Raw genomic sequence first — 26,753 nt, forward strand, 5'->3', positions numbered from 1 at the left:
GTTAAATATATCTTTATTGACTTCAGAGAGAGGAAGGAAGAGGAAGAGAGAGAGAAACATCAATGATGAGAGTGTCGTCACTGATCAGCTGCCTCCTGCACACCGCTGACTGGGGATTGATCCCGCAACCCAGGCACGTGCCCTGACCGGGAATCGAACTGCGATCTCCTGGATCCTAGGTCGAGGTTCAGCCGCTGAGCCATGCCTGGCCGGGCTCCCCCTTTTTTTATTCACTCATTAATGCTGCTAAATTTATGTTTTACGTTCTCAGATTTAGTGAACCTAATAAAAAGGGAACTGTTTAATTCACAGAAGTGAATGATGGAGATTGCCCCTAAAATTCTTCAAGTTCTTGAAACTTTCAGATTTAAAAAAATGTGAAAGAAGCTCAGACTATTTTTTTTCTTAATTCATTAGCTAATTGGTATTTTTGAGACCAATGTATGCTTCCTTCTTAGTTAGAAAGCACTTTATACCAGGTGCATGATCAGTATTATGTGTCTCACCTTTGGGCACTACCAGCAGATCTCATCCTGTTGTCGGAGCTCATTCTTTGCCTCTTTGGAGAACATGTCCTTTCTGTGCCATCACTTTCATGTTCAGTCATTGCTAAAACCAATGTTTTTGTTTCTCCTGTTACCTTAACCACTTAACCATAAATGGAGATGGTTAGTAAAGCACAGCTTTTTTACTTCTGCAAAAGGACTTTAAAAAACACCCATGAAAGTTGTTGGAGTTTAGTTTGAAAAATACAGCCATATTCTAACTGATTGAAGGGAAGTACAATAACTTAACTCATCTGAATGCTTGAAAGAATCAGAAAAGATGTGATAACATAGGCTGGGCATGTGGCAACCTTTGGTTAGGAACATCTTTGTAATGTAGAGAGGAAAAGAGAAAGGAATTCTGAAACAGGATGTGAGATGAACATTTTGGTGGTTATACTCAATTCAGTTTAGAATACTTACAAAATAGATAATAACAGGTCAGATTCTCATTTGGGAGGCTCTCTGGCTGGGATAAAAGGCTCACAGTGCCTTCACAAGCTCTTATTCTTTACTACTTTCCCTTTTTAGACTTGGGAAACAGGTATTGTATTTTCAGAAGAAGTGACGGGAAAGAAGATGTCTGCTTTTTAGTGCTCCCTTCCCACTCCTTGTTCCTGTGCTTGGCTTGCCCTCTTTCATGCCCACTCAACTGTTCTCTTTCTTCGTAGACATGTTGAGATGATTGACTCAGGCAGACCCTCAATTCAGGGAACCCTAGTAGAATCGATACATAAATTGAAGGGATTCTCATCATGGTTCAATCTTGAAACAAAATGTTTTTATTAAAATGCTTAGCACAAACCACGCAGAGACCAAAAGCTGCAGTAGTTTCTTGTGGCTTCATTCTTACCCCACAGCAAGCTTTCTTATGACAAGGTTCTGGCTCCTGACTAGCAGACTGCAGTGGTGGTGGCAGGTCAATGATTTCTCTGGTATATTAGGAGATAATAAAAGTTCATATCTGTTTATCAGTCCCTTTTCTGCTGACTCTTGGTTTAACCTCACCTATTTCACATTGATAATTTCACCAGTTGAAAGGTGGGCTGGTTATAAGGTTAGGAGTTGGGAAGCAAAATTCTCCTGGGCTTGGAGGCTGTGATGGAGGACACTACTAACAGCTCCTTCTGCAGGGGGTCGGCTGTGAAAAAGACACCATGCTGGGGAGGGGGGAGAGGACGCTCTCGAGTAGTTATTTTTTCTTCCTAACTATAGGCTTGAAAGTTAGAACATAACAGAGTTTTGGGTTTTACAAATTAGTCCCCTAGCAAGAATCTTAAGAAACAGGCAAGGTTTTATTTAGGATTCTGTAGAAACTAAAGCAAATTGCGAAGCAGGTACGATTTAGTGTGGGTTTCCTCCCTACCTCCTCCCGACACCTTTGTTCTCGTTCTTGCATTGACTTGATGAATGCTTATTGAGCATCTGCCTTGTGCCAGGCAGTGTGTTGTTTCTGGAGGTGTAATCGTGAATGAAAGCAGAGGCAGCCTTTGTTCATCCAAAGATCACAAACTATTGCAGTGGCTTTGAAACATTTTTGAACATGACCCACAGTAAGAACAATAGTTTACATCCTGACTCACACTGTATGAGTGCAAACACACACATGCACACACACTCACACACATACCTACACACCTGAAAAATATTTCCATGAAAGAAAAATTACCCTTACTTGTGATGTATTTTGATATTTTCTATTTTATTGTCCTTAAAGGTAACATTTTGCAAAACTGTAGTATAAATATTACAACCAGGATATTGACATCGATACAATTCATGGTTCTTATTCAAATTTCTCGTTTTACTTGTACTCATTTGTGTGTACAGTATATCACTTGTGTGGGTTTATGTATCCAACACCATAGTCAAGATACTGAATAATTCTGTTACTACAAGAATTCCTGTGTTGCCAATAATTTCCAGAGATATGATACATACAACAACTGGAAATTGTTCATCTTATAGCTTCCTGGTGGCCATTCCTTGCCTCTCGCGATGGAGTATCACCCTACACAGGAGGAGCTAGTATTCAGCCAAAGACTCCAGAGTCCCCACATGTCAGTTTCTGGAGCTCTTTCATTGTATTGCAGCCTCCTCTCTGGTGCTTTGCCTTGAAATTTTCACCTGTGTTGGACTCCTGTAATTCTAAAGTCTCTTAACCCAACTCAGCCAGACCTTAGTGTTTTACTTGGGTTTCCCCCATGTCCTCACCAGCGTAAAAATGGTTTATCAGTGGTGTTTTAATTTGTATTTCTTTTATTTCTGATGGGGTTAAACTTAAAAAATATTTTTAAAGCTATTTATATTTTTTGTGTTATTTGAATACTCATATTCTTTGCAGCTGATCATCTTTTCTCCCCCTGTTAATTCCATTTCATTCAGTACTCCTTCAGTTGCAGGGAAAAAAAGCCAGTTGAATTAGCTGAACCAGGGGAGGAATTTAATGGTTGGTTTAATTATAAAATCAAGTAATGATCTGATTCAGCTATGGGTAGAGATGTGAGCTTAAATAATATTTTAGGGATCTCTCTCTCCTTCCCTCCCTTATCCTCTTCCTTCATCTTTTGGTTCTGCTTTCCTATTGTTGTCTTCATTCTTGGTAAGAATTTTTTGATGTTATAGGAAAGAAGGCTCCTGGGATCTCCTAGATTGTTCTCTTCAAAGGAAAAGGGATGATTCTTATTTTCAGAATCCATATTAACTCCTCCCACAGAACCTTACCTAATTGGGTCATATGCCCATGGCAGTGCCAATCACAGTGTATAGGGTGGTGGGGTATTTTTATTGATCTACCCTGTGATTGATACTCTCATAGAATCATACTAAGTAGAGAAGTTTTCAGAAGGAAGAGATTTAGGATAAAATAGTCATTGTAGTTTCTAAGAACTCTTTTTATCTTAAAAGATATATAAGGGTAAACCCCCAAGTTCCACGAGGGCATGGATTTTTGTCAGTTTTGTTCACTATAAAATTCTAAACGCATAGAATAGGGGCCTCACACATGGTAGGCATTCACTAAAAATATATTGATTAAATGACTAAAGATATTAATTTTATTTATTGTGAATTTGATATTTAGAAGGTTGAGTTGTATGTAGCCTAACCTATCAATCTTTTTCTTTTATGATTTCTTTTTATTTCTTTTGTCTCCAGAAACTTTTTATATGATCGTCTTGTTATATTTTATGCCCATTTTTTAAAAAGTTAGCATAAAGATTACTTCAAATATATATTATTCACATTTTTGGTTAGATAATTCATGACTTTTTTCTGGATCTATCAGTATACTATACTTTATGCAGCAGAATTTGAAACTTTTTATTGATTTACTTTTTTAGGTAAATGTAATGATTTAAAATCTGCCACTCATTATATCAAGAGATACTGTACTGAATATTTCTGCAAAAAAATTACTTTTCAGGCTAAATGGTCTCATCATTAAAAATCTCTTTGACAAAATATATTTTCATATGCAAAAACTTCCTGGCAATTCAAATGGCATGGGGCCAAAGTCATCTGTGGAATTTAAGACTCAGATCTCACTTCCTGATCTACAGCTCCTACCAGAAGAGCATGGGCACTGGTGGGGTGGTGGTGGAGAGAGCAGAAGAATGAGAGGCAGGACCAGCACCCACCCGGGCTTTGCCTGACGGGAATGCTTGATGTGAACCGATCTTGAGCTCTGCTGCTGTCCCCAGAGCTCCCGCCTTTCTGCTGGGGAATAAGGCTTTCTGTGCATGCCCGTGTTAAAGGCCCAGGCTGTTGACTCTTCAATTACTACTGCAATCGTAGTGATTAAAATTATATAACCTAATTATATGAGTTGACTATCAGAATTTCTTCAAGTAGACCTCATTTTGAAAGACCTATATTCTCAGATTTTTGAAAAAGTGTTATAATTGGCAATCGTCCAGCTTTAATCTACATCTATTACTTATTTTCAGTATTTATGTTAGATACTAGTCTTTATTTTCTTAGTTTTCATGTTTGAATTTTCCTATAGTGCCTAACATAGTTTCTCACACTAAGTAATGCCCCAATAAATATTTATTTAATTAATGAAGTTATTTCATTCATACTGGTGCCTTTTGGAAGAGAAACTGAAGAATGAATAATCTATCAATTTTGCCAATTTATAAACATAGTTTTCTGGGGGAAATAGCCCCTGTAATATTAAATAATATTTAGTAATATTTCCTAAAAACAGAATTTTAAAAGAAAAGAGTAATATCATTTTATTTTTTGCTGGTCTAACATAAAAAAATAAACTCTTTTTCTAAAAAAGTAACATAGTCTTAAGCTTTCCAGTAGAAGACTGTGGTTTCATTATCCAAAAGCTAATGAACAATCATTAGAGCATCAGTAATACTGTTTAATAGTATCTTTTTTTTTTTTAAGGTACAGGGAAAACAATGGTGATGGACATGTTTTATGCTTATGTGGAAATGAAGAGGAAAAAACGGGTTCATTTTCATGGTTTCATGCTAGATGTTCACAAAAGTAAGTTAATTATCTGGGAAAAGTGGTTTTTAAGTGGGCAAACACTACAAAATAATTTTCCTCATCTCTGAAAATTCTGAACCTTTTAATATTTAAAAAAAATTTTGCTTAAAATAATATTTTGTTTTTATTTATTTTGTGCTATACTGAAACAATAGTAATGTATCCAGAGTGGGTCCTAAAGACAAATCATTACTTCCAGATGTGAGAACAGAGGTTAGGCATTTTGTCTTTCTGCTAAAGATCAATAAGAAATGTTAAAACCTCACCTGTTTCAAAAAGTTATTCTTTACTACTCAGTCATAAGATGAAATATGGCCATTTGTGACAACATGGGTAGCTCTTAAGAGTATCATGCTAAGCAAAATAAATCACATGGAAAAGAACAAGAACCAAATTATTTCACTCTAGTCACCTAGTCTATCTCTTTGTCATCTCCAAACTGATTGAAGAATAGAGATGGAATCACCACAAAGTGGCCTTATAATTGTGGGAATACAATAATATATGAGCAACTTATTTTGAGGTAGAGAAAATGCAACCAATTTCAATAATCACATTTGATTGTATGTGGAATTTAAACTATGTTTACACTAAAGTTTCATTTATTTAGAGATTTAAAAATATGTTATAGTTGTCTAAAATATACTATTAATACAATATTTGATTTTGTGTTAAATTTCATCCACTTAAGGAATACACCGCCTTAAACAGAGTTTGCCAAAAAGGAAACCAGGATTCATGGCTAAAGCATATGATCCAATAGCTCCTATAGCTGAAGAAATCAGCGAAGAAGCATGTCTCTTATGTTTCGATGAATTTCAGGTAAGGCAGAGAAGCTTCTAGATATAGAATGAATGAAGTGTGAAGATTTACAGTCTGTTCCTGGTTTTATCACTGTTTGATTCAAATTAATTTGAATGATCTCTTATGACTTTAATATTGCTACTTAGTTCAGGGGTTAGCACACCCACCCCAGCTTGCACAGGGCAAATCTGGCCCATCAGCTTTTTTATGGCTAGTGAGAAGGGATTAATATCAGGTAAAGAGAAGTTCCCTTTTGTTATATTTTTAAAGGGTCATTAAAAAAGAAAAAGAAAATTCAACACGTCCCATTATTGACTTGCAAAGCCTAAAATATTTACTATTCAGCCTTTTATAGGAAAAGTTTGCCCACCTTGATACTCTAGTCAGTGGATCGACATTTCCCCCACATCATGATGGAAATAATGTAATGATTACAAAATAATGTCTTTAAAGATGTCTGAGTTTTTTAAATTGTTATGTGATTTTTTTATATGATTCACATATCTCATTTAAGCCTTACAACGTATACGTGTTGAAGGGAGAGAATTGTCCTAGTTGAACTTTTAATTAAGGAAGGTGCTGCTTACAATGGTAAAAGTGCCACAGGCGCACGAAAGTCATAATGTTGCCCTGATAGTGAGTTCCTAACACAAGCCTGGACATTCTCTATTGAGTTCAGATTTCAGAAGGTTGATACACAGTTGGGAAGAAGGAAACAAAAAGCAATTACCAGGCTACTAATGTTCTAAATGAGTTTTGCAAAAGAAATGCAGCTAACAAAAAGGGTATTTCAAATTGCAGTTAAGTATAAGGGAGATCAAGGGGGAGACAGGCCCCTCGCTTATGTAAAATGTTGCTTGCTAACAGAGATAAAGCAGATGCGATGGAGCTGCCCGCATCGCCACCCTATTGAGGTTAGCTTTGATGTTCATTCATTCGTTTCCTCATTCCATAAAGAGCCATAGGACCCTATCTGTCTCACAGTCAAATGGACCATATTTGGACATCTGATCTACAGTAGCTAGTGCACAAGCTTGTCAACAGCCTTGAACTTGTGTGGGATTGCTGTTTGTTATATATTTTCTCCTTAGAAATGTAACCATGAACGCAGGAATTTTCATTTTGCTAATTGATGTAGCTCAAATGTCTAGAATAGTGCTTGAGATTGAGGAAATAATAATGAGTGAATGAGTGAATAAGTCCTAGTGCCATATAACTATTGAAGTAGTCCCCCAACCAAATCCCACTTCCCTTATATATAGTTAACAACCCACATTTTTTTCTGTCAACATACTGAATTATCGTAACACTTTTGTCTAATTTAACAGGTATCTCACTGTTTTAATGTATATTCCTTTAAGTAACAATGGTTGAATTTTTTCCATGTTTGTTTACTTACTAATTAAAATCTGTAATTTATGAACTATTTGAGGCAATGGCCATTTATTTGTTAGAATGCTTACATTTTAATATGTATATTCTGTAATATTAGCTACTATGTATTTAGTACTTTCTTTGTGTCTATGTTCTTAATGCTCTGTATTATTACATCTACAGCTAAAATTCTATATAGCTATACATAAATAATATGGAATTGTACTAGCATACATATAGTATATACATACTATACTATAATATGGTATAGTATACTATAATACTATATAGTATATACATACTATATACAGGTAATAGTCATATTAACATTTCTTGAGGATCTACTGTATGTAGTATAACAATTTTGTAAGTATTGCCTTCATGTATTGATGAGGAAATTAAGGGTCAGAGAGATTAAGTAACTTGTCCAAGGTTGCACAGCTGTTAACTCAGCTTGAATCCATCATCAGTGTTCTTGTTCTCCTTGGTATATGATGTCTTATACTATGTTTTTAAGCATACAGATCTAGAGCTGGGTGGACTTTTTTTATCCTTAAGCCTATTAATCCTCGTACAATGCATTACTGATTTACTAGAAAATAATTTTTTAGGCACTTTAATTGTAACAACAATATATTTACAACTACCACTTCACTTTTAAAATTGAATCCTATTAGTAGTTTTGATTTTTAACTAGTTATTATAGGCCTTTAGGTGGTGTTATTTAATATAACATTTATTTTACTGGGAAGATGAATGGGAATTATTGCTGCTTAAAAACAAGAATATATCTTTTCTTTTTTATGCTCTTGAATTTAAGGCATTTTTAAGATTATGTTTTGGAAACATTCAGATTGCATCTGCAGAATATATTCCTCATTAGCTCGGTCATCTTTACTAAGTGTAGCATTTCAGTTTTACCTGTGGTATCAGATACACTGTTTTTATTTTTCTGAGAATTTGTCTAGATAGGTTGTTTTTATGTATTTTAGTTGCTGAAATAAAACAATAGGTTTTCCTTAAAATTTTCTTTAGGGACGTCTTTGTATCTCTTATTAAACTGTTTCTGTAAAATGATTCTGAAGATATCAGAATACTAAAGGAAAGCAATTTTTTAAAATGTTATTTCTTTCTGTCTTTTTTTAAGGAACACTGGATAAATGTTTTATTACTATGGTTCAAAAAACAAAAGATTTCTGATGAGTAGAATATCATGCAAAATTCTCCTCTATAAGCTATCAATACCATTTAAAAAATAGTTTTGACCATTTTTATAAAACAGGAAAGCTATTAAAAACTGGTAATAAAAACTAGGTGCTTATTTTTGTGCTAATACTAATTACTGATAATGCATGCTTATGTTTGTCACTCATTACATGGCCCTGTACCAATCAGGGGATTGACTGAGACTCAAGCACTTACACATGTAAATTAACCATTAGATTCCCCCCCCCCCCTTTTTATTTAAGTGAGTCATAATGGAAAGCAACTCTAGGTCATGAAAAATCTTTTCTCTTTAATGCTAATGAAATGTCTCCACTCTCTATGTTAGCAGACTACCCTTATTGGTAATCTGTAGCCTTCTCTTTTGTTCCTGGTGGTAATGAAATGCTGGGTGCCGAAAAAGCCTGCTCTTGAAGAATGTGTGGTCAGTTGTCTCCTGTCACTTATACTGTAAAATTACTGTTCCCCAGCAAAGCTGACCAAGTACAGGGACAAGATCAAAAGAGTATACACCGGCACCCGGCTACACCGAGTGACTCCTGCTTTATTAATTAGCCACAGCTTCTCCAAGTTAATTTACTCTGATAGTGCAAAAACACTCTGTAATACAGAAACAACAAATGGTAATTCAACCACAAGTCTTTATTGTTTGCTTTCTCCAGCTTTCCATTTAAACCTTTATGCTGCGTTATAAGCTAAAAGTCCCTTCAGTTTTCTGAATTGTAGGGCACAAAAGCTATTTTAAATGTTTTCAAAAAAATTGGTGAGATAGTCAGATGACCATTTTATTCTCTAAAATTGGGTAACTTTTCATTGATACTCTTTTTAAAAGTCAGTGTATTGGGAATCCAATTTAAAAGTGCAGTTGCCTATGAAATTTGCAAGCTTGTCCTGTCCTCTCATCAGAAATGCCACTGGTGTTGAAGCCTTTGAAAAGGGCCCTCTCTGTGTTTTTGCGGAAGCAAAATTTGACAGTGATCCTAAGCTCCAAATTAATTAATATCAGTACCACTTTCCTTTTCATTTTAATCACCACTTTCTAAGTTCCTGAAGTCTTTTTAACATAAGAACCTTCAGTATATTTTAGTTAATGTTTTAAAGTTACAGCTTGAAACAGAAAAAAAGATCTGCACATTCCCATATCCTGGTCTTGTTTTGCTTTGTTCACGTGGGAAGAAAATAATTAAACTTTTGAGTAAGATATCCACTGTAAAGAGAGTGATTTGAGACCTGTCCAATCCAGATTGTTGTTAGTTGTGTTAGAACCAGTTAGTTGGTAACTTTTAGTATTTTGATCTAATTTGAAAGAATTTCACTAGTTTCTATGTACTCTAACATGCTTTAAAAATAACAATGTGATATATATTGTGATATGTTTTATAAATATGAAACAAGTTTTATTGAGATTATCTGTGTGTTATTAAAGAAAGATCAGAACATTTCTACATCTAGGGCATCTAAAACCCACGTTATATTCATAAGGGAAGGTGCAATGATTAATACCAACCTTCACTACACATTTATTTTTGAAGTCAACTTCCTCTCCTCCTTAACTTCTGTATTTCTTTGTGATTTTTAAAAGCTTTCAAAAAAGTCATCATTAAGCTCATTTATTAATTGTGGGTTTAAAAAATAATTTTAGAAAAGATCAATAATTATATGTATCTCTATACTTAACTTAGATTAAATAATTTTATCTGCATTCTGCATTTCCCGTTTTGTCAGAAGTTTTTTTTAAAGCACTGTATTAACCATTCTTGTAATTTGTTACTTAAAAAAAAAATATTTTTTGTATAAGGAATATTTGTGTTTACGAAGGTTAGCAGAGGCTGGCTGTGCTGGAAGTGACTGCAGTGCCTTTTGATTATTCATGGACAGTAATAGAAGGCACTTAAAAAGAACAATAAAATTGCTTATTTTTGTGATGGGCCATCTGTTGAATTGTTTTGTGCAACAATTGCACAATAGTATCTATGTCATATCATTCTATTTTCAACAGCAGCTGATTATGTCTCACTGGCTACTTGTCCTTATTTCTAAAGTTCCATGACCGTTTAAAGTCACCTTTTGAGGGACCTTTGCCAGAAAGGTATTAGGAATCTCAGACAGCCTGTTTTGTTTTTTCTCTCTCTCTCTCTCTCTCTCTTTTTTTTGGAGGGGGGTGCTGTGATGGGAATAGGAGGAGGGAATTGGTTAGGTTAGTTCTAATTAATTAGACTTTGTAAATGTTTAGGACAGTTATCTGTGCTTTCCACCTGTAGTTCTAGAAAAGAAGTTAATAAAGAGCCATTTGATAATTTGTGTAGAAATGATAGGCTTGCAAAAAAGAAGAGTAAAGTTAAAAGATTACTATATGGTTTTTCATGTTTTTAATTATCTACTTTTTTCTTCATGATGATAATTAGAATTTTTCTTTTAGAATTCACTTTCATCCTTAAAAAAAAAAAAAAGATGAGGTATTAGCAAATTTGTTAGAGCAGAAGTGAAATTAAAATAAAACAAATGTGTTGTTGTCCATAGGTCACTGACATTGCTGATGCCATGATTCTGAAACAGCTTTTTGAAAATCTGTTCAAAAATGGGGTTGTCGTTGTGGCAACATCCAACAGGCCACCGGAAGGTAAAAACAAAACATTGTGCTAATCTCATCCAATTAGGTGGAAACTAACAAGCTTTTAAAAATCCATAGTTTTGTACTTATTTGATTGTGTGAATAAGTCTGATGAATTTGCTTATCATTAGTTTTATAATTGACTTAATCTGAAAAACCAGTCAGTATTTGTATTTGAAAAATATTTCTGTTCCTAGCAAACTAAATCCAGGTGATCTGCTGTGTTTGATGTACTGGCTGTTTTTCTGAGGATTAGTTATGACCTATGTGAGTGTCAAAAAATGCAGTCCTTTTTAACTGCTTTTTATGGCTTATAAAAGAAACTCAATGAAATGGAAGGCAAAATTCCCATTAAATTTTGAAAAAAGACTTAAAGCTCATTTGTATAAGTAGTTTCCAATACTCCATTTATCATTTCTAAAAAAGCATTTGTGGTTTATTAGGAAATTATTTAAGAAGTAAAATGTAATTAATATTTAGATAAAACCAAGTTTAAAATCTCATATTCTTCAGGTCATCATGTGGTCAGTTGAAGGTCTAAGGAACCAAAAATAATAATTTATGCATTCTTAATGTTAACGTCTTCCTGCCTAGAATGGTCTTCTGCTAGATAACTGCAATACCAAGTCTTTACCTCCTTCAGGTCTTTGCTGAAAAGTTACTTTGCCAGTGAAGCCTAGACTTATGTCCCTATTTGAATCTATAACCCTTCTCTTCTTTTTGGCACTGCTTCTCCTTACCTGCTCTATTTTTTTCCTGTAGCACTAATGGGCCCAGCATATAATCTACTTATTATATTTATAGTTCATTGTCCCTTTTCAAGATACAAAAGCTTCGTGAGGGCAGTGACTTTTATTTCTTCTGTTCATAGATGTAGTCTAAGCCTGGCACATAGATGGATTTCAATAAATAGTCTTAGAATGAGTTTTGAATGAATGCATGCTTTGAAAGGAACTCTCTGGCTATAGTATTGAGAATAGACTGTGGGGATCAAGTTTCAAGGTTGGAAGTGAGGAGACCACTTAGAGGATGATTGCAACAATCCTGAGGCGAGATGATGAAGCAGTGAAGGTGGTAAGAGTGGTCGGATTCTGGATATATTTTGTAGGCAGAGCCAAAAGGACTTACTGATGGAATGAATGTAGGGTATAAAAAAAAGAGGGAGAGAGGGATTAATGACTCAAGGCTTTAGCCTGAGCAATTGCAAGGATAAAGTTGCTGTTTACTGAGATGGTGAAGACTACAGGAGAAGCAGATTTGGATAGAGAAGTCAAAGTGGGGCTTTCTAAGATGGTGAGGCATATGCATATGTGTTTGGATTTCAGTGAAAAGGTTGGGACTGGAAAAATAAATATTGAAGTCATCACTACCAAAGGAAGGTGGAAAAAGCAGCCAGGGAGGTAGGAGAACCAAGAGAGTGTCAAGCCAGCAAAGGGAAAGTGGTTTGAAAAGGAGGTCTGGTCACTTTTGTTAAAATGCTGCTAGGAGGTGAAAATGGGGTGGAGAATTGACCATTGAAATTGGTAATATGGAGTTTATTAATGAAACTGAAAAGAGCAATATAAGTCTGTTGTTTTGTTTTAAATAAACATGTCACATTGATGACATATTGAATTTGTAATCTGCTAATACACTCATATCTTACTATGTGAACTGTCAAACTAGGTCTCTCCCCTTCTTTGTGTGGTTGATTTTTCTACCTATTACATTTCAGCTTATTAGCTTATCTATATTGTTCCATTGAATTGAGATAGTTTGTATTTAATTTCTTATTTTTATAAAACCTTAATGATTTATTTAGCAATTTTGTCATTTAGATAAATACTTTATATGGCCTATGCACAACCAGACATATTTTTGTCAGGTCATTAGAAGAGCCAGAAACAAAAATCCACAATTAAAAGCACACACACACACACACACACACACACACACACACACATATATGCTACTCACTTTTTAGGTTCTGAAACAAGATTTTTTAAATTCCATGATATTCTGGTGGGGAAAAATATTATAAGATTTAAGTTCATGGAAACCCTAATAATAAATTAATAATACACTAGTAGATTAAATTAATTAAAAATTAAAATTAATAATTAAAGTAAGAACTTAATAAAAAATAAGAACACATTTTTATGGGGAAATAAAATATGTAAGTTGAAATGATTATACTTCTTCGATAGTAAAATGCAAAGTGCTCAAAAGGAAAAAGTCCCCTATTGACTAAACCTAGAAAAACTGTGAGAACAGTGCATTCTGGACTTCCTTGTTTTGAATTTACAATTTATTATAATGACAATGATACAGATAGCATTAGAATGTCCAAGAATAATCCTGTATTACTTAGATTATCAGGCAACAACGCTATGTGATTCTTCCTTAAGCCAGCATATCCATAGTAAATAAAAGACTGGATATCACTAGAAAGTTGGCTAACAGTTACACACACACACACACACTCACACTAATATAGGGTGAAGCAAAAGTAGCTTTACAGTTTTTGAGTACATAAAACACAGAGTTTATTCTAGTATTTATTAATTATTATTTTCCCTATGAACAATTATAAACCTAGTCCCCCCCTCCCCATATAATTTATCATATTAACATTTCTAGGGAGAAAAAAATTCAGTTCAATGGTGTTCACTATGAAAGCTGAAAGAGCAGTTGGCCTAATTCAACATCTTTCTTGATAGAATCACATCATAAAATAAAAAAAATGGATAGTTTCTTAATATGATACCAAATATATGTATATCAGTTCAGAATTACGCTTAGTGGGGACACTGTAGTATTCCTACTACAAGTATGAACAAGCTAAGGATGCCAGCTATCACTTTGTAACATTGAATTACAGTACAGACAGAAAGATTAGAGGAACAACTAGGTGATAGTGAGGGGGGTGCCCAAGGAAAAAACACATCCTGATTATAGGGTTTCACCAAGATTAGTCATACCACTTCTTTTTAAAGGTTATAAAAAAACCCAAAAACCCTAATATGGGAACAATAAGTAGGAACAAGAAGTAAGTGTTAGAAAATTTCTGTTTTGTGTTCTTTAAAATCAGAAAAACATGCACTCTGTGATGTCAAAGATCTAAGATGAGAGAAGACAACAGATTGAGTTGAAAATCTTTTTACTAAGAAATCAGCTGAAATGAAAGAAAGCCAAAAGAGATTAAATTAAATCAATAAAAATCAGCATTAGAAGCACTAAAGTGTAGAATTTAAACTAAAGAAAAATGAAATTAGTGATTTAGGAAAACAACTTAAGAAGCTTTGCTAGTGTGTAGAAATAGGACAAAGAAAATAAAATGATGAAAAAACGTAAATAAATCCCATGGAGGAAAGAGGTTTTAATGTGAACTTTTTAAAAAGAAAGGCTTGAAGCCCTGGCCAATGTGGATCAGTGGTTAGAGTGTCATTCCGAGCACCAGAGGGTCTTGGGTTTGATTCTGAGACAAGGTTTGAAGGTTCAAACCCTGGCCCTGGTCAGGGCATGTGCGGGAGACAATTAATCGATGTGTCTCTCTCTCATTGATGTTTCTCTCTCTCTCTTCCACTCTCTCTAAAAATCAATGGGAAAATATCCTCTGGTGAGGATTAACAAAAACAAAAACAAAATGCTTGAAATAAGAAAACTGATCATAATAATGAATTGAGTATAAATGAATTGAATATTTGCAGTTACTGCTTGCTTATATATTTGCTAACTTTGTTTCCCTTGGAGAACATTTACAGTTACTGATTGGCTATTATCATTTGTGGCACTAATAACTAGGGAAATATAAAGTATTTTAGAATTTAAGCTGTGTCTTCTACTTTTTAAATTACTTGAAAAAACAAAAGATCAAAGAAAAATATTTCTCCTAGCTGAATGATCTTCTTGCAGACAGCAATAATAAATTCTGGACAAAATTTATAATATCTGAAAATCCTAGAGAGTGGACAAAGGCAAATTCTAGCAGGGAGACAAAACTTGGAAGAGGGTCCAAAATGGAGAGAATTTCCCATTTTTAAAATGGCTATCAGCTTTAGAGCAGGTAAAGTGAGTGCTGCATTGGGTGTCTGAAATTATAATGTAAAACACCCAGTCATCTGGCCTGAAGGCCCAGCTGGCAGAATTTGAGGCAAGCACTACTGCTTAAATATGAGAAATGAATCCGAGAGAGAACTAGATTGATATAACCCAAAGTTCTGTGTATAAATCCTGCCTAAATCTCTGACTGACCTCTGAACCATACGTTTACAGGGTAGACTACAAGCCACCTAACTGAGGATAGGGGACTGATCTGAGATTTGAGGTTTTAGTTAGAGTCCAGTCAAGGTAATTTCCTGCTAAAACAGAAATCTCAGCACTCTTCAGAAAATCAAACAGAATCCACAAGGTCCAGGATACAATTCCAAAGTGAAGATTGAGAAAATAGGATCTATCCTCAAGAGAAAAAAACAATCAACAGACCAACCCCAATATGACCCCTGTGTTGGAATTCGCACACAAAGACTTTAAAGCTTCCAATGAATCCATAAATAAATGGAACAACAAATCGATGTTTCTCTGTGTGTGTGTCCTTTATTCTTTCCCTCTAAAATAATTTTTTTTAAAAAAGTACTAAAACGTAAAACTCTTTTAAAAAAGAAGGATCTCCTGGAAGGATAAATCAGATTGGTTCATGAAACTGTAAAATTATTTTGTGTTCATTTATAAGAAAACTCCTTTTCCTTGCTTGTCTAAAAAGTTTTTCTTACTCTAAACTGATAATATTTATATAAATAAGCATTTATTTCACCCTGTTGGTTTTTTTTATTTTTATTTTTATTTCTTTAATTCTCACCCAAGGATATTTTTTCCATTGCTTTTCAGAGAGAGTGGAAGTGGGAGAGAGAGAGAGATAGACAGACAGGCAAACAGAGATAGAGACAGAGACACACAGTGACCCTGTCCAGGGATCAAGCCTGCAACCTAGTACGTGCCCTTTGCTGGAATTGAACCCAGAACACGTCAGTCCACGGGCCGATGCTCTAACCAACTGAACCAAACCGGCTAGGGCTCACCCTGTAGGTTTTGACACTTGGATTTTTAAGGATAAGATCTGCGTATCCATGTGCATTTCCAAAGTATTTCTGTAGATCCTTGTAATCACTTTAAAAATCCTCTTTGCATGTATTTCCTCTGTAAGTGTTATTATAGCTATTCACTGAGGAGAATGTAGAGGTCCTTATACCAGTCTCGAAAACTGAATGTCCCATAATTTCACCATTCTATCTTATATACCAAGTGCTCATTTAGCTCTGTTCAGAGATCACTAAAAAAATGTAGGCAAGAACTTATGCTGAATTTTAAATAGTATTTAGTAAATAATGACAAATGTTGATATAAATATATAAAATCTTTATGTCTAAGAAAAATAATATTAAACAACAAATATTAACAATTTTGTTAGCTAAATAACATTTCAGGAGATGGATCTAATGCATAGATAATTATCATATTATTTGAATTGCAAAAAACTCTTCAATTTAATGAGTACAATTTGTGGTTTTTTTAATTGAGAAAACTTTTTACAGTTCCCATTTTTCACTTAAGTGTCCTATAAAATCCTGAAAGTTTTCAAGATGAATTCTGTTTAGAATTTTGTTTAGAAAATAATTTCCAGAGCATAAAGCTTGAATTATATATCCTTGTAAAGGCTGATTTTTTAAAAAAGTTAACTGTTAAAAAGGATATCTTAAAGACTTAAAGGCATTGTTATTATTCTTTAACTTTGCTGATGAGTAGAAATCTTAATCAAGAATATTACATGTGGGCCTTTACATCTCTTTATCATTAGCTAACTAATGACAAAGGTGCATGCTTATTAAGTTACATCTCAGAACCTTTTATGTCCATAAAAAAAGATACTCCATGAGTAAGAAGACTAAAAGTTTACCTTAACATAAATTTTCATTAGTGTAGTATCTTAGTTTTAATTCTATAGCATTGTGTTCTTTGATGTTCACTAATGCTGTGTATGTTTCCCCCCAATAAATTTTAAAAGAACTTATTGTCATAATCGACATACAGTAAATGGCACATATATCAAGGATACAATTTTTAAAATATTGACATATGTATGTATCTGTGAAACCACCACCACAGTCAACATAATGAACATTCTTTCACACCCTAAACTTCCCTCATCCCTTTTTTTCATCTCTCCCTGCCATCCCTGTCCCACATCCCCCTTTGCAGGCAGCCTACTGATTTACTTTCTGTTACTATAGATAGGCTTTTTTCTAGAGTTTTATGTAAGTGGAATCACACAGTATGTGCTCATTTTGGGGGGGCTGGCCTCTTTTACTCTGCATAATTACTTTGAGAGTCATCTATTTTTTGTGTGTATGGATACTTTGTCCCTTTCTTGATCGCTGAGTAGCATTTCATTGTACAGATATGTCACAGTTTGTGTATCCATTCACCTAATGATGAACCTTTGGATTTCTTCCAGTTTTTGGCTGTTACAAACAAAGTTGCAGTTTTTAGCTATTATGAATAGCTATTATGAATAAAGCTGTTATAAACATTGAGTGTGATTTAAAAATTATTTTCTTTTTGCCCAGCTGGGCGTGGCTCAGTGGTTAAGCGTCAACCTAGGATCCAGGCGATCAGGGTTCGATTCCCGGTCAGGGCACATGCCCGGGTTGCGGGCTGCAGCCGATCAATGACTCTCTCATCATTGATGTTCCTAGCTCTCTCTCTCCCTCTCCTTTCCTCTCTCTGAAATCAATAAAGATATATTTAAAAAAAAAAATTATTTTATTTTCAATTTTTACCCCTTACCGCAATCATGGCTGTCCACTCTTACCACGCAGCAACATTTTCTTCCCCAGCAACTTGGTAATTAGGGAAGACTATGAAAATACCTAACTTTAAACTCATTTTACTTATTCAAGATATTTATTATAGGAAAGAAAAGATCTCATTTTGAAGTTTGAAATTCATATAGCCATGTCAGCATTATTACCTTTTATAATATCCGTAAGTAAAAATTTTAAATGTAGCTGAATTAAGGCCACTGGTCCTTAATTCACCAGAGGCTAATGCAAATACTTTCTTTACTATAATGATATGATAAATATTTTTCTTAAGAGAATAAATGTTTCCTAATGATCATATTTTATTTCTGTAAGTAAATGTGGCAGTTGAAGTCTTTCTTAGTTATCAACTTTTCTCCGAACAAAGAAATATAGAAAGGATCTCATAATTCAATACTTTAAGAAAAATTGAGGCACATAGGCTAATTTGTGCTTTTTATTATTGAGAAAACTTTTTATAGTTCCCATTTTTATAAATACTTTTTATTTTTAAAATTTCATTGCTTTATAGAGTTGACTTTTAAATGGAATATTTTATATGTAATGAAATTTCAACCCCTTGAAAAAATATTCCAAGTCTATATTTTAAAAGAAAAATATGCAAGGTTTAAAATTTTGTTGCTCCTTTCAACTTGTTCGCTCTTGACAGTATATGTGTATATGTGTTTGTATGTGTGTGAACATACAAAGTGACATATACATATATGTAAAACACCATTCTAAGGCAGTAAATACTACCTGTTTATGATATATAATTGCATTAAATTTACAGCCTTTTAAGAATGGAGTTTTGAGTTTTAGATAATTTCTTTTAAAGGATCCCTTACCCTTTGAGACAGCATTGTGGGCCCTAGAGAGTATTATGCTAAGTGAAATAAGCCAGTTAGAGAAAGACAAATAGCACATGATCTCACTCATGTGTGGAATCTAATGAACAAAATAAACTGATGAACAAAAAAGATCCAGAGACATAGAAGCATGGAACAGACTGGTGAATCTCAGAGGGAAGGTGGGGGTGGGGGGCGAGGGGAGAGAATAACCTAAGAACTTATATACATACATGCATAACCCATGGACACAGACAACAGTGTGGTGAAGGCCTGGGTGTGTGTGTGCAGGGTGGAGGGGATCAGTGGGGCGGGGGGGAAGGGGACATCTGTAATACTTTCAACAATAAAGAGAAGTTAAAATGTAGGAAAATAAAGCAAATTGGTCTTAATGTCATTTACCTTAATGTCAAATATATAATTTTGATGCAAATACATGCAGAGTTCTGTCTATTGATGTGGGTTCTTTTTTTTCTTTTTTGGGTACCAAATTACTTTATTTGAAGGAATGGTACAAATGAAAGAACATAAGTGGATAATTTGGTACAACCTATAGAAAAGGTAAAAGTAACTTCAACGTGCATGTACTGCTTTGGTGACCAGGACGTCACTCTCTTTGCTATGGGAAGCCAGCCTAAGGCTTAGCTTTCTTTATTGTCACTCAGGGAGTGCTTGTCAGAGATACTCTGCCATGCCAATTTCAGGGACCCCTAACCTCTGCAGGTTGGTTATGTGGTCACCCAACTCTTTGATGGATATCACCTACTCATTCAAGTAGTATCTCAATGAAGTGACACAAATGAGAGTTATTTTTTCAGTGGCCAGTTTGTGCAAATCCAGTAGTGACTGACTCATACTTTTTCCCAAGTGTAACTCCATTGCATTCTCGCAGTTGTCAAGGTCTGGTTCTTGCAAGGTGGATGCCTTCATCTTGGTGGGCGGCTGAGGAGAGGTGGCTGTGCAGTGCTGGAGCTGCGGCGGCGGGGTGGGGGAACAGGGGTGGGGTGGGGTGGCCCTTGGGGCAGTCCCAGGGCACTGTGAGGAGGTGGTGGAAGGTTGGACTGGGAGGCTGGCTGGAACGTCAGGCACTGGTTCCATCCAAGCACTGTTGAAGCAGGAAACCACTGCAACTCTCGGTGGAGACAGTTGATGTGTTTTCTTAAAAGGCTGATCTTACTACACTAGTTTAATTGTGTACTGAGAAGTCTTATTATATATTGAGAAAAAGTAGAATTCTGTATATTCAAATATTAAATATTTAAAATATATCTCTTTTGTTGGGTTATTATTTATGATCATTTGTGATGTCTTCCAAATTCTTTTATTGATTTTTATTATAGTTTAAAACTAATTTGATGGAATGCCTTTTGATCTTCTTTCTGTGATTGTAATGTTTTTTTCTTATTAAGGATATAATGAATTTTGTTTAGTACCAGAATAGAAATCAATTTTGGTTATTTTTCCTCTTTTGCTCCTTTATGTTTTTTATCAGTAGGAAGCTTTATTTGTTAGGCTAAAATACAAGCTTACATTATGATTTAGGGTAAGTAAAGAGCTAATACCAATTTTTTCTTTCAGATCTCTATAAAAATGGACTACAAAGAGCTAACTTTGTACCATTCATAGCTGTCCTGAAGGTAAGGAAAATCACTTACTTGTGTTCACTGACTAATATCATATTGATTGATAAATGAGGGCTTTTATGAGATTGCTATGGTACGGCCTTCAAGCAGAATTCATTTTGATATTTTTTTGGTGGTAGTAGTCAAAGACACTAAAGGAGAAAATAATCTTTTATGTATTGTTCATTAATGTGTACACAAGAAAAATTACAAAATACAGTCTAAATTATTATCTAACTGAAACATTTAATAGTTTGCATTTTAATTTGAGGTTTGCTCATAAATATTATACTAGAATATTTAAACTTATACATTGATTTCTGAAAAAAATGGGTAATATTCCTGTTTTCTTCAGGTTAACATGTTTTCCCAGCTATTAAAGTTGCTATTCTAGAGTAACATTATTACAAAAATATTCTAATATATTTAAATGTGATTGCCATCAAGTTACCAGGAAATTATGTCAAGTTGAGGCACATAAATAGTTTAAATATTTGTGTGTATCATCACTGCATAGAGTTTAAAATAGTCTTCATTACAATATGACTAAGAATAAAATAGCCTTCCTTTTCACTGTTAATTTTAAGCATTTTTACATGATTATTCAACAATTCCACATTGCACTATATGCAAAGTGCAACATGAGGCACAATGGGTAATATATTGTGAAATAAACTATGTTTTTTTGCTTGCAAGTCATTTATAATCTAATTGGGTATACAATATGTACAAAAATACCTGTAACAAAGCCAAATGTAATAACTACCAAAAAAGAAGCATAATTATGTGCCAAAATATAATTTCCATATTTCTTAGGTACATAATTTTTCCCAGGCCATAATAATATGTCTGAAGAAAGGATAAAGTTGTATTTAAACACACACACACACACACACACACAACTAAAACCTCAAAGATTCTTACCAAGAAGGAGGAGTAAAAACATTTTATCTTCAAATATTCTAAAGATATAGTCAGACAGTTTTTCTGAAATACACTTTAGTTGCAATTGTTGTTGGTGCCAAACTTTATTCCCTGTGCTATATATACTTAGAAGACTTCAAACATCTGTTTCCTTGACCAGTTTTAGTTTCCCAGAGGATTTTAATTTCTCTGAGATATTTATAGATGTAGGGAAAAGTAATTTTTGAAAATTATGCTGTTAGTAATTTTTCCCCCTTTATATTCATGTTCTGCATATGGGGAGAAGGTCGATTTGCAGTATTTTCTCCATGCCAGGAATCCAAAGTAAAATATATACATAGATACCAAACTATAAACAGTGAAACTAAGAAAAATAAGGGCTAAAAATAGTATCTTTATATAGCATGAAATGCACAAAATATAAAGAGAAAATGTTCACAGAATGAAACAAGTTCAAAGGTTCTCAGGGGACTTAGTAGCTGTCCTGTTTTTTAACCCCAAACATTATTTTTTGGCGAGTAATTTATCATAGTTTGATATATAACAACAGCATTATTAATAGGCAACTAAATTGGACAGATTGAATTTAATTTTTTTCTCTATCCCACCCTTAATGTTTTTTTTGAAGAGGAAGGAAAGTCAAACAGATGAGTAATTCAGATTTGGAATCAAACAGGAACTGAGATGAGCCCTGGCCGGGTAGCTCAGTCGGTTGGATCATAGACCGGAGAAGCCAAGGTTGTGGGTTCGATCTCCGGTCAGGGCACCGATGAATGCGTCAATAAGTGAAAGAACAAACTGATGTTTCTCTGTCCCCCTTCCTCTCTTTCTCAATCAATAAATAAAAAGTAAAAAAAGAAGTGAGATAAACCATACACAATTTGAAATTGAACATGAACTGAAATTCCCAGAAAAATAAATACTAGATTGGATGAGAAAAGATATAAAAAGCCTCATTTATTCAAAAGACTTTTCACATGCAACAAAATGTCAGCCTGATGACCTGTACATTAGAGCTGGTTTTCCTGGAGCTTTTTTGTGGGCATATGAAGTTTCTATTGTGAGAATAGGTTGTATTATTATAATTTAAATGACATTTTGCCTATTCACATATGTTAGTATTACTCTTTGATTTTGGTCCATCTGAGGGAAATGTATAGCAGAAGTCAATCTTAAAACAAATAGAGAATCTTAATTTAATTAAAAGAGATTATAAACAAGATTGAAATTTACTTTGATAACAAGTTTGTAATTTACTACAAGAACTTGTGATTTGTTGCTTATAGTATTGAAAAATAACAAAAACTTACAAGCTATTGGTAAAAAGTATTTTCATAAGATAGTAAGAATGATGAGGAAGGCTCATATGCTATTAAAAGCCATAGGTCCATCAACAGATGAATAAAAACTGTGATATAGTTACACGATGAAATATTGTTCTGCCATTAAAAGAAATGAAATTCTGACAGAAGCTACATTATAGATGAACCTTAAAGACTGCTAGGTGAGTTAGCCAGATATAAGAGGACAAATATTATATGATTCCACTTATATGAGGTACCTATGAAAGGCAAATTCATAGAGACACAAATAAAATAGATATTACCAGAGGCTGGAGCAGAGGGGAATATACAGTTACTCTTTTATGGGTGCCGAGGCTCTGGGATGATGAGAACGTTCTGGAAATGGTGATGGTTGCGTAACATAGTGAATGTACTTAACACCATTGAATTATTCACTCAAAAATGGTTAAAATGATCAATTTTATGTTAGGTATATTTTATTGCAATTTATAAAAAAAGAAAGAAAGCCACAGGACTGGAAACGATATAGAAGATGCTCAGGTACATTTCCTCTAGGAAGCCTTCCTAGACTAAGTCCTTGAAAAAAACAAAGCAAAACAAAAAAACAATCCTTACATATCATTTCCACTGCCTTTTAAGTAGGGAGGTTCCTGTTTTGTTTATACTTGGACTTTCTTTGTGTTTATTTTGCTGTCCCCCCCCCCCCAATTTTATGAGGGTAATTTTTATCTCATTTTAACCTTCTTTCCTAAGCTATTTATTTTTCTTTAAATAGTTGCATCCAGGGAAGTTTTGATATTAAGTATTTTCACTATCAAGTTCAAAGTATTTTCTGATTTCCATTCTGATTTCTACATTAACCCATGAATTATCTATAATATGTCTCTTAATTTCCAAACTTGGGAGAGTTTTGCCTTTGTTAGTTTCTTAACAAATGCTTAGTTGCATTGTAGTCAGAGAATGTATTCTGTGTGACTTAAGTCCTTTCAAATTTGTTAAAACTTGCTTTATGGCCCAAAATGTGGACAATTTTGGTAAATATTCTCTGTGTTCTTGAAAATAATGACTACTCTTTAGTTGTTGTGAGCTATATATATGTATAATACAACACATCTGTTAAGTAAGGTTTGTTAATTAAATACTGTTAAATCTTAGTTCTTATATGTTTTTCCCATCAGTTATTGAGAGGCTTATGGAAAGGATTTCCCACTTGGATTGTGAATTTGTCTATTTTTCCTATAATTTTGTCATTGACCTTAAATCATTGGAGACTATGTTATAAGCTGCTTAAAGATTTAAATGTATTAAATATTGCTTGTGAATAGAACTTTTTCTAATCAATTTTATTATTAAGTATTAATGCTCTTTTGTTTCAAGTATAGTCATAATTGCCTGTGAGAGCATTTTTATCCTGTCTGCTTTCAAATGCCTATCAGATAATCCTGACATCTCCCATCATCTTGATGTTGGTATCTATTGATTATCTTTTTACATTCAGTTCGAGGTCCTCATGGGTTTTGATATGTGTGATTTTCAGCTGGAACTTGGACATTTCCATAATTTGTCATGAGACTTTTAATCTTATTTTAATTTTTTAAGTATCTTTTTTTTTTAATTTTTAGAAAGAGGAAGAGAGAAAGAGGGTGGTGGGGGAGACAGACAGACATAGATGTGAGAGGGAAACATGGATTGGCTGCCTTGTGCACAAGACCCAACGGGGATGGAACTCGAAACCTTTCGGTATACGAGACTATGCTCCAACCAACTGAACCACACTGGCCAGGGCTGGATCTTATTTTTAATCACTATTTTATTGTGATAAAATATGCATAAAATTTACCATTTTAGCCATTTTAGTATATAGTTCAGTGGCATTAAGTGGATTCACGTTGTTGTGCAACCATCACCCATCTCCAGAACTTTTTTGTCCTCTTGGACTTGAACTTTGTTCTCGTTAAATAATCAGTCCATATTCACACCCTCCCCCAAATCCTGGTTACCACTATTCTACTTTTTGCCTCTATGAATTTGTCATTTCTAGGTACCCAGTATAAATGGAATCATATAATATTTGTCCTTTGGTGTCTGTCTTAATTCACTTAGCATGTCTTCAAGGTTTATTCATGCTGTAGAAAGAATTTCATTCTTTTCTAAGGCTGAATAATACTCCATTATATGTTTATACATTTTTGTTTTTCCATTCATCTGTTGATGGACAGTTTGATTGTTTCCATCTTTTGGCTATTGTGAGTAATGCTGCTGTGGACATTTGTGTACAAATGTCTGCTTTATCCCTGCTTGCGGATCTTTTGTATATATACCCAGACATGGAATTGCTGGATCATATGGTAATTCTATGTTTATTTTTTGAGGCACTGCCATTCTGTTTTCCGTAGCTGCTGTACCATTTTACATTCTCACCAGTAATGCACAAGGGTCCCAGTTTCTGCACATCTTCTCCAACACTTGTTCTTTTTTTTCTTTAAAAAAAATAATAGCCATTGCCTGTCTTGCATGGCCCAGTGGTTGAACATTGAACCCATGAACCAGGAGATCACTGTTCGATTCCTGGTCAGGGCACATGCCTAGGTTGCAGGCTAGATCCCCAGTAGGGTGCGTGCAGGAGGCAGCCGATCAATGACTCTCTCATCATTGATGTTTCTATCTCTTTCTCTCTCTCCCTTCCTGTCTCTGAAATCAATAAACACATATTTAAAAAATAATAATAGCCATCGTAATTGGCATGAAATGTTATCTCATTGTAGTTTTGATTTGCATTTCTCAAATGATTAGTGATGTTGAGCATCCTCTCATGTGCTTATTTGCCATTTGTATATTTTCTTTGTAGATCTTGTTTAAACTTTCTGTTTTAACTGGCTGTTTTTCACATAATTCTGGCAGGAGAAGGAGAGACACTGTCTCATTGCTTCCAGATATAGGTAGAAGTCCAGCTTCCCTATTCAGCCTCCATTGACACCTGAGTCAAGGGTGCCCCTTGTTACTGCTGGTGGAGGCATTCCCATCTCCACAGACATCGTGGGGGTGGGGGTGATGTTCATTATTGGCTCGCAGGGATGAAAGCTTCAGCTCTCTACTTGGCCTTCACTGATATTACTCTGGCAGGAGTGTCGGGGGCCTCGTTGTAGCCTGTGAGAGTATGATCTAGATTCCCTTCAGCCATTGCTGGAATGAATGGATGTGGTGCCACAGTTTTTTTCCTCTTAAATATGCTGCTGTTTTCCTGGTCCTTTGGCTAAAGAGAGTAGGCTTTTCTTGGGGTGTCGTTTTTCTGGGTCCTTTGGCATTTCTGGGTTTCTGGCTTCTTCAGCTCTAAGTCTGGGTTGTATGAGTCAAAAAGAAAACAAGAGAACTCACCATTCTGTTGTTTCTCAGGTGTAGAGGTCCTAGCTATTCTTCCTTCCTACCACTTTTCAGTGTCTTCTTACGTTGTTTTGTATATAATTTTCCCAGATTTTAAATAGTACACCATGGCGGAAATAGGGAAAGTACACAGCTCCATCTTCCAGAGCAGAAGTCGGGGTGGCAGGAGTCCTTGTCTGCTGATTCCACCCTCTCTGTCCTTTACCGTTTTGTTTCTGTGGTCTGATATTTTTCCTGGTCGTGGGTCCTGTTTTCCTGCTTCTTTCCAAGTTGAGTAATTTTTTCCTGGGAGCTGGAGATTGTGATTATTGCATCGAGTCTCAGTTACTTCCTTTTAGGCTGTTGAATTTTATTTCAGCAAGTGATGATGCTTCTTACAGATCAGCGTGATCCTTTCGAGGCTTGCTCACTGAAGCTCTCTTACTCTGGCTGTTCAGACTGCTTATATCTCCCAGCTGGCGTGGACTACTCTTTGCCCAGTCTTGTGCTGTTTCACCCTAAGCATGTGCAAGTTAATATTTGGCCAAAGATTACTGACATTCTCTATGCAGATATCTGGAGCTCTCTTTCTGTATAGCTCCTCTGGTGCTGAACTCCACCATTCAAATTCCAAAGGCCTCAGCTTCCCAGAACTCTGATTGGTGTTTCCTCAACTGATTTAGACTGCTGTGCTGCAGTTTAGAAATTCCTCTAGACAGAAAGCCGGGGAAAACATAATGCTTGCTTGCCTGATTTATTTTCCACATCTCAGGGATTGCTGTCCTTTGCTACTCA

General features: G+C 34.7%; 1 protein-coding gene across 2 annotated transcripts in view; it reads left to right on the forward strand.

The window, feature by feature from the left end:
- AFG1L (AFG1 like ATPase) overlaps nucleotides 1-26,753 on the forward strand; it is a 135,554-nt gene that overhangs the window by 36,667 nt on the left and 72,134 nt on the right. For both annotated transcript variants that reach the window (XM_081140782.1, XM_081140783.1), the window contains 4 exons: nucleotides 4,947-5,048; nucleotides 5,743-5,873; nucleotides 10,974-11,073; nucleotides 20,327-20,385. In XM_081140782.1, the coding sequence (XP_080996908.1) occupies nucleotides 4,947-5,048; nucleotides 5,743-5,873; nucleotides 10,974-11,073; nucleotides 20,327-20,385 (392 nt within the window). The remainder of the gene's footprint in view (nucleotides 1-4,946; nucleotides 5,049-5,742; nucleotides 5,874-10,973; nucleotides 11,074-20,326; nucleotides 20,386-26,753) is intronic.

Source organism: Miniopterus schreibersii (genome assembly GCF_964146895.1).
Source record: "Miniopterus schreibersii genome assembly, chromosome: 6".
Taxonomy (NCBI): domain Eukaryota; kingdom Metazoa; phylum Chordata; class Mammalia; order Chiroptera; family Miniopteridae; genus Miniopterus; species Miniopterus schreibersii.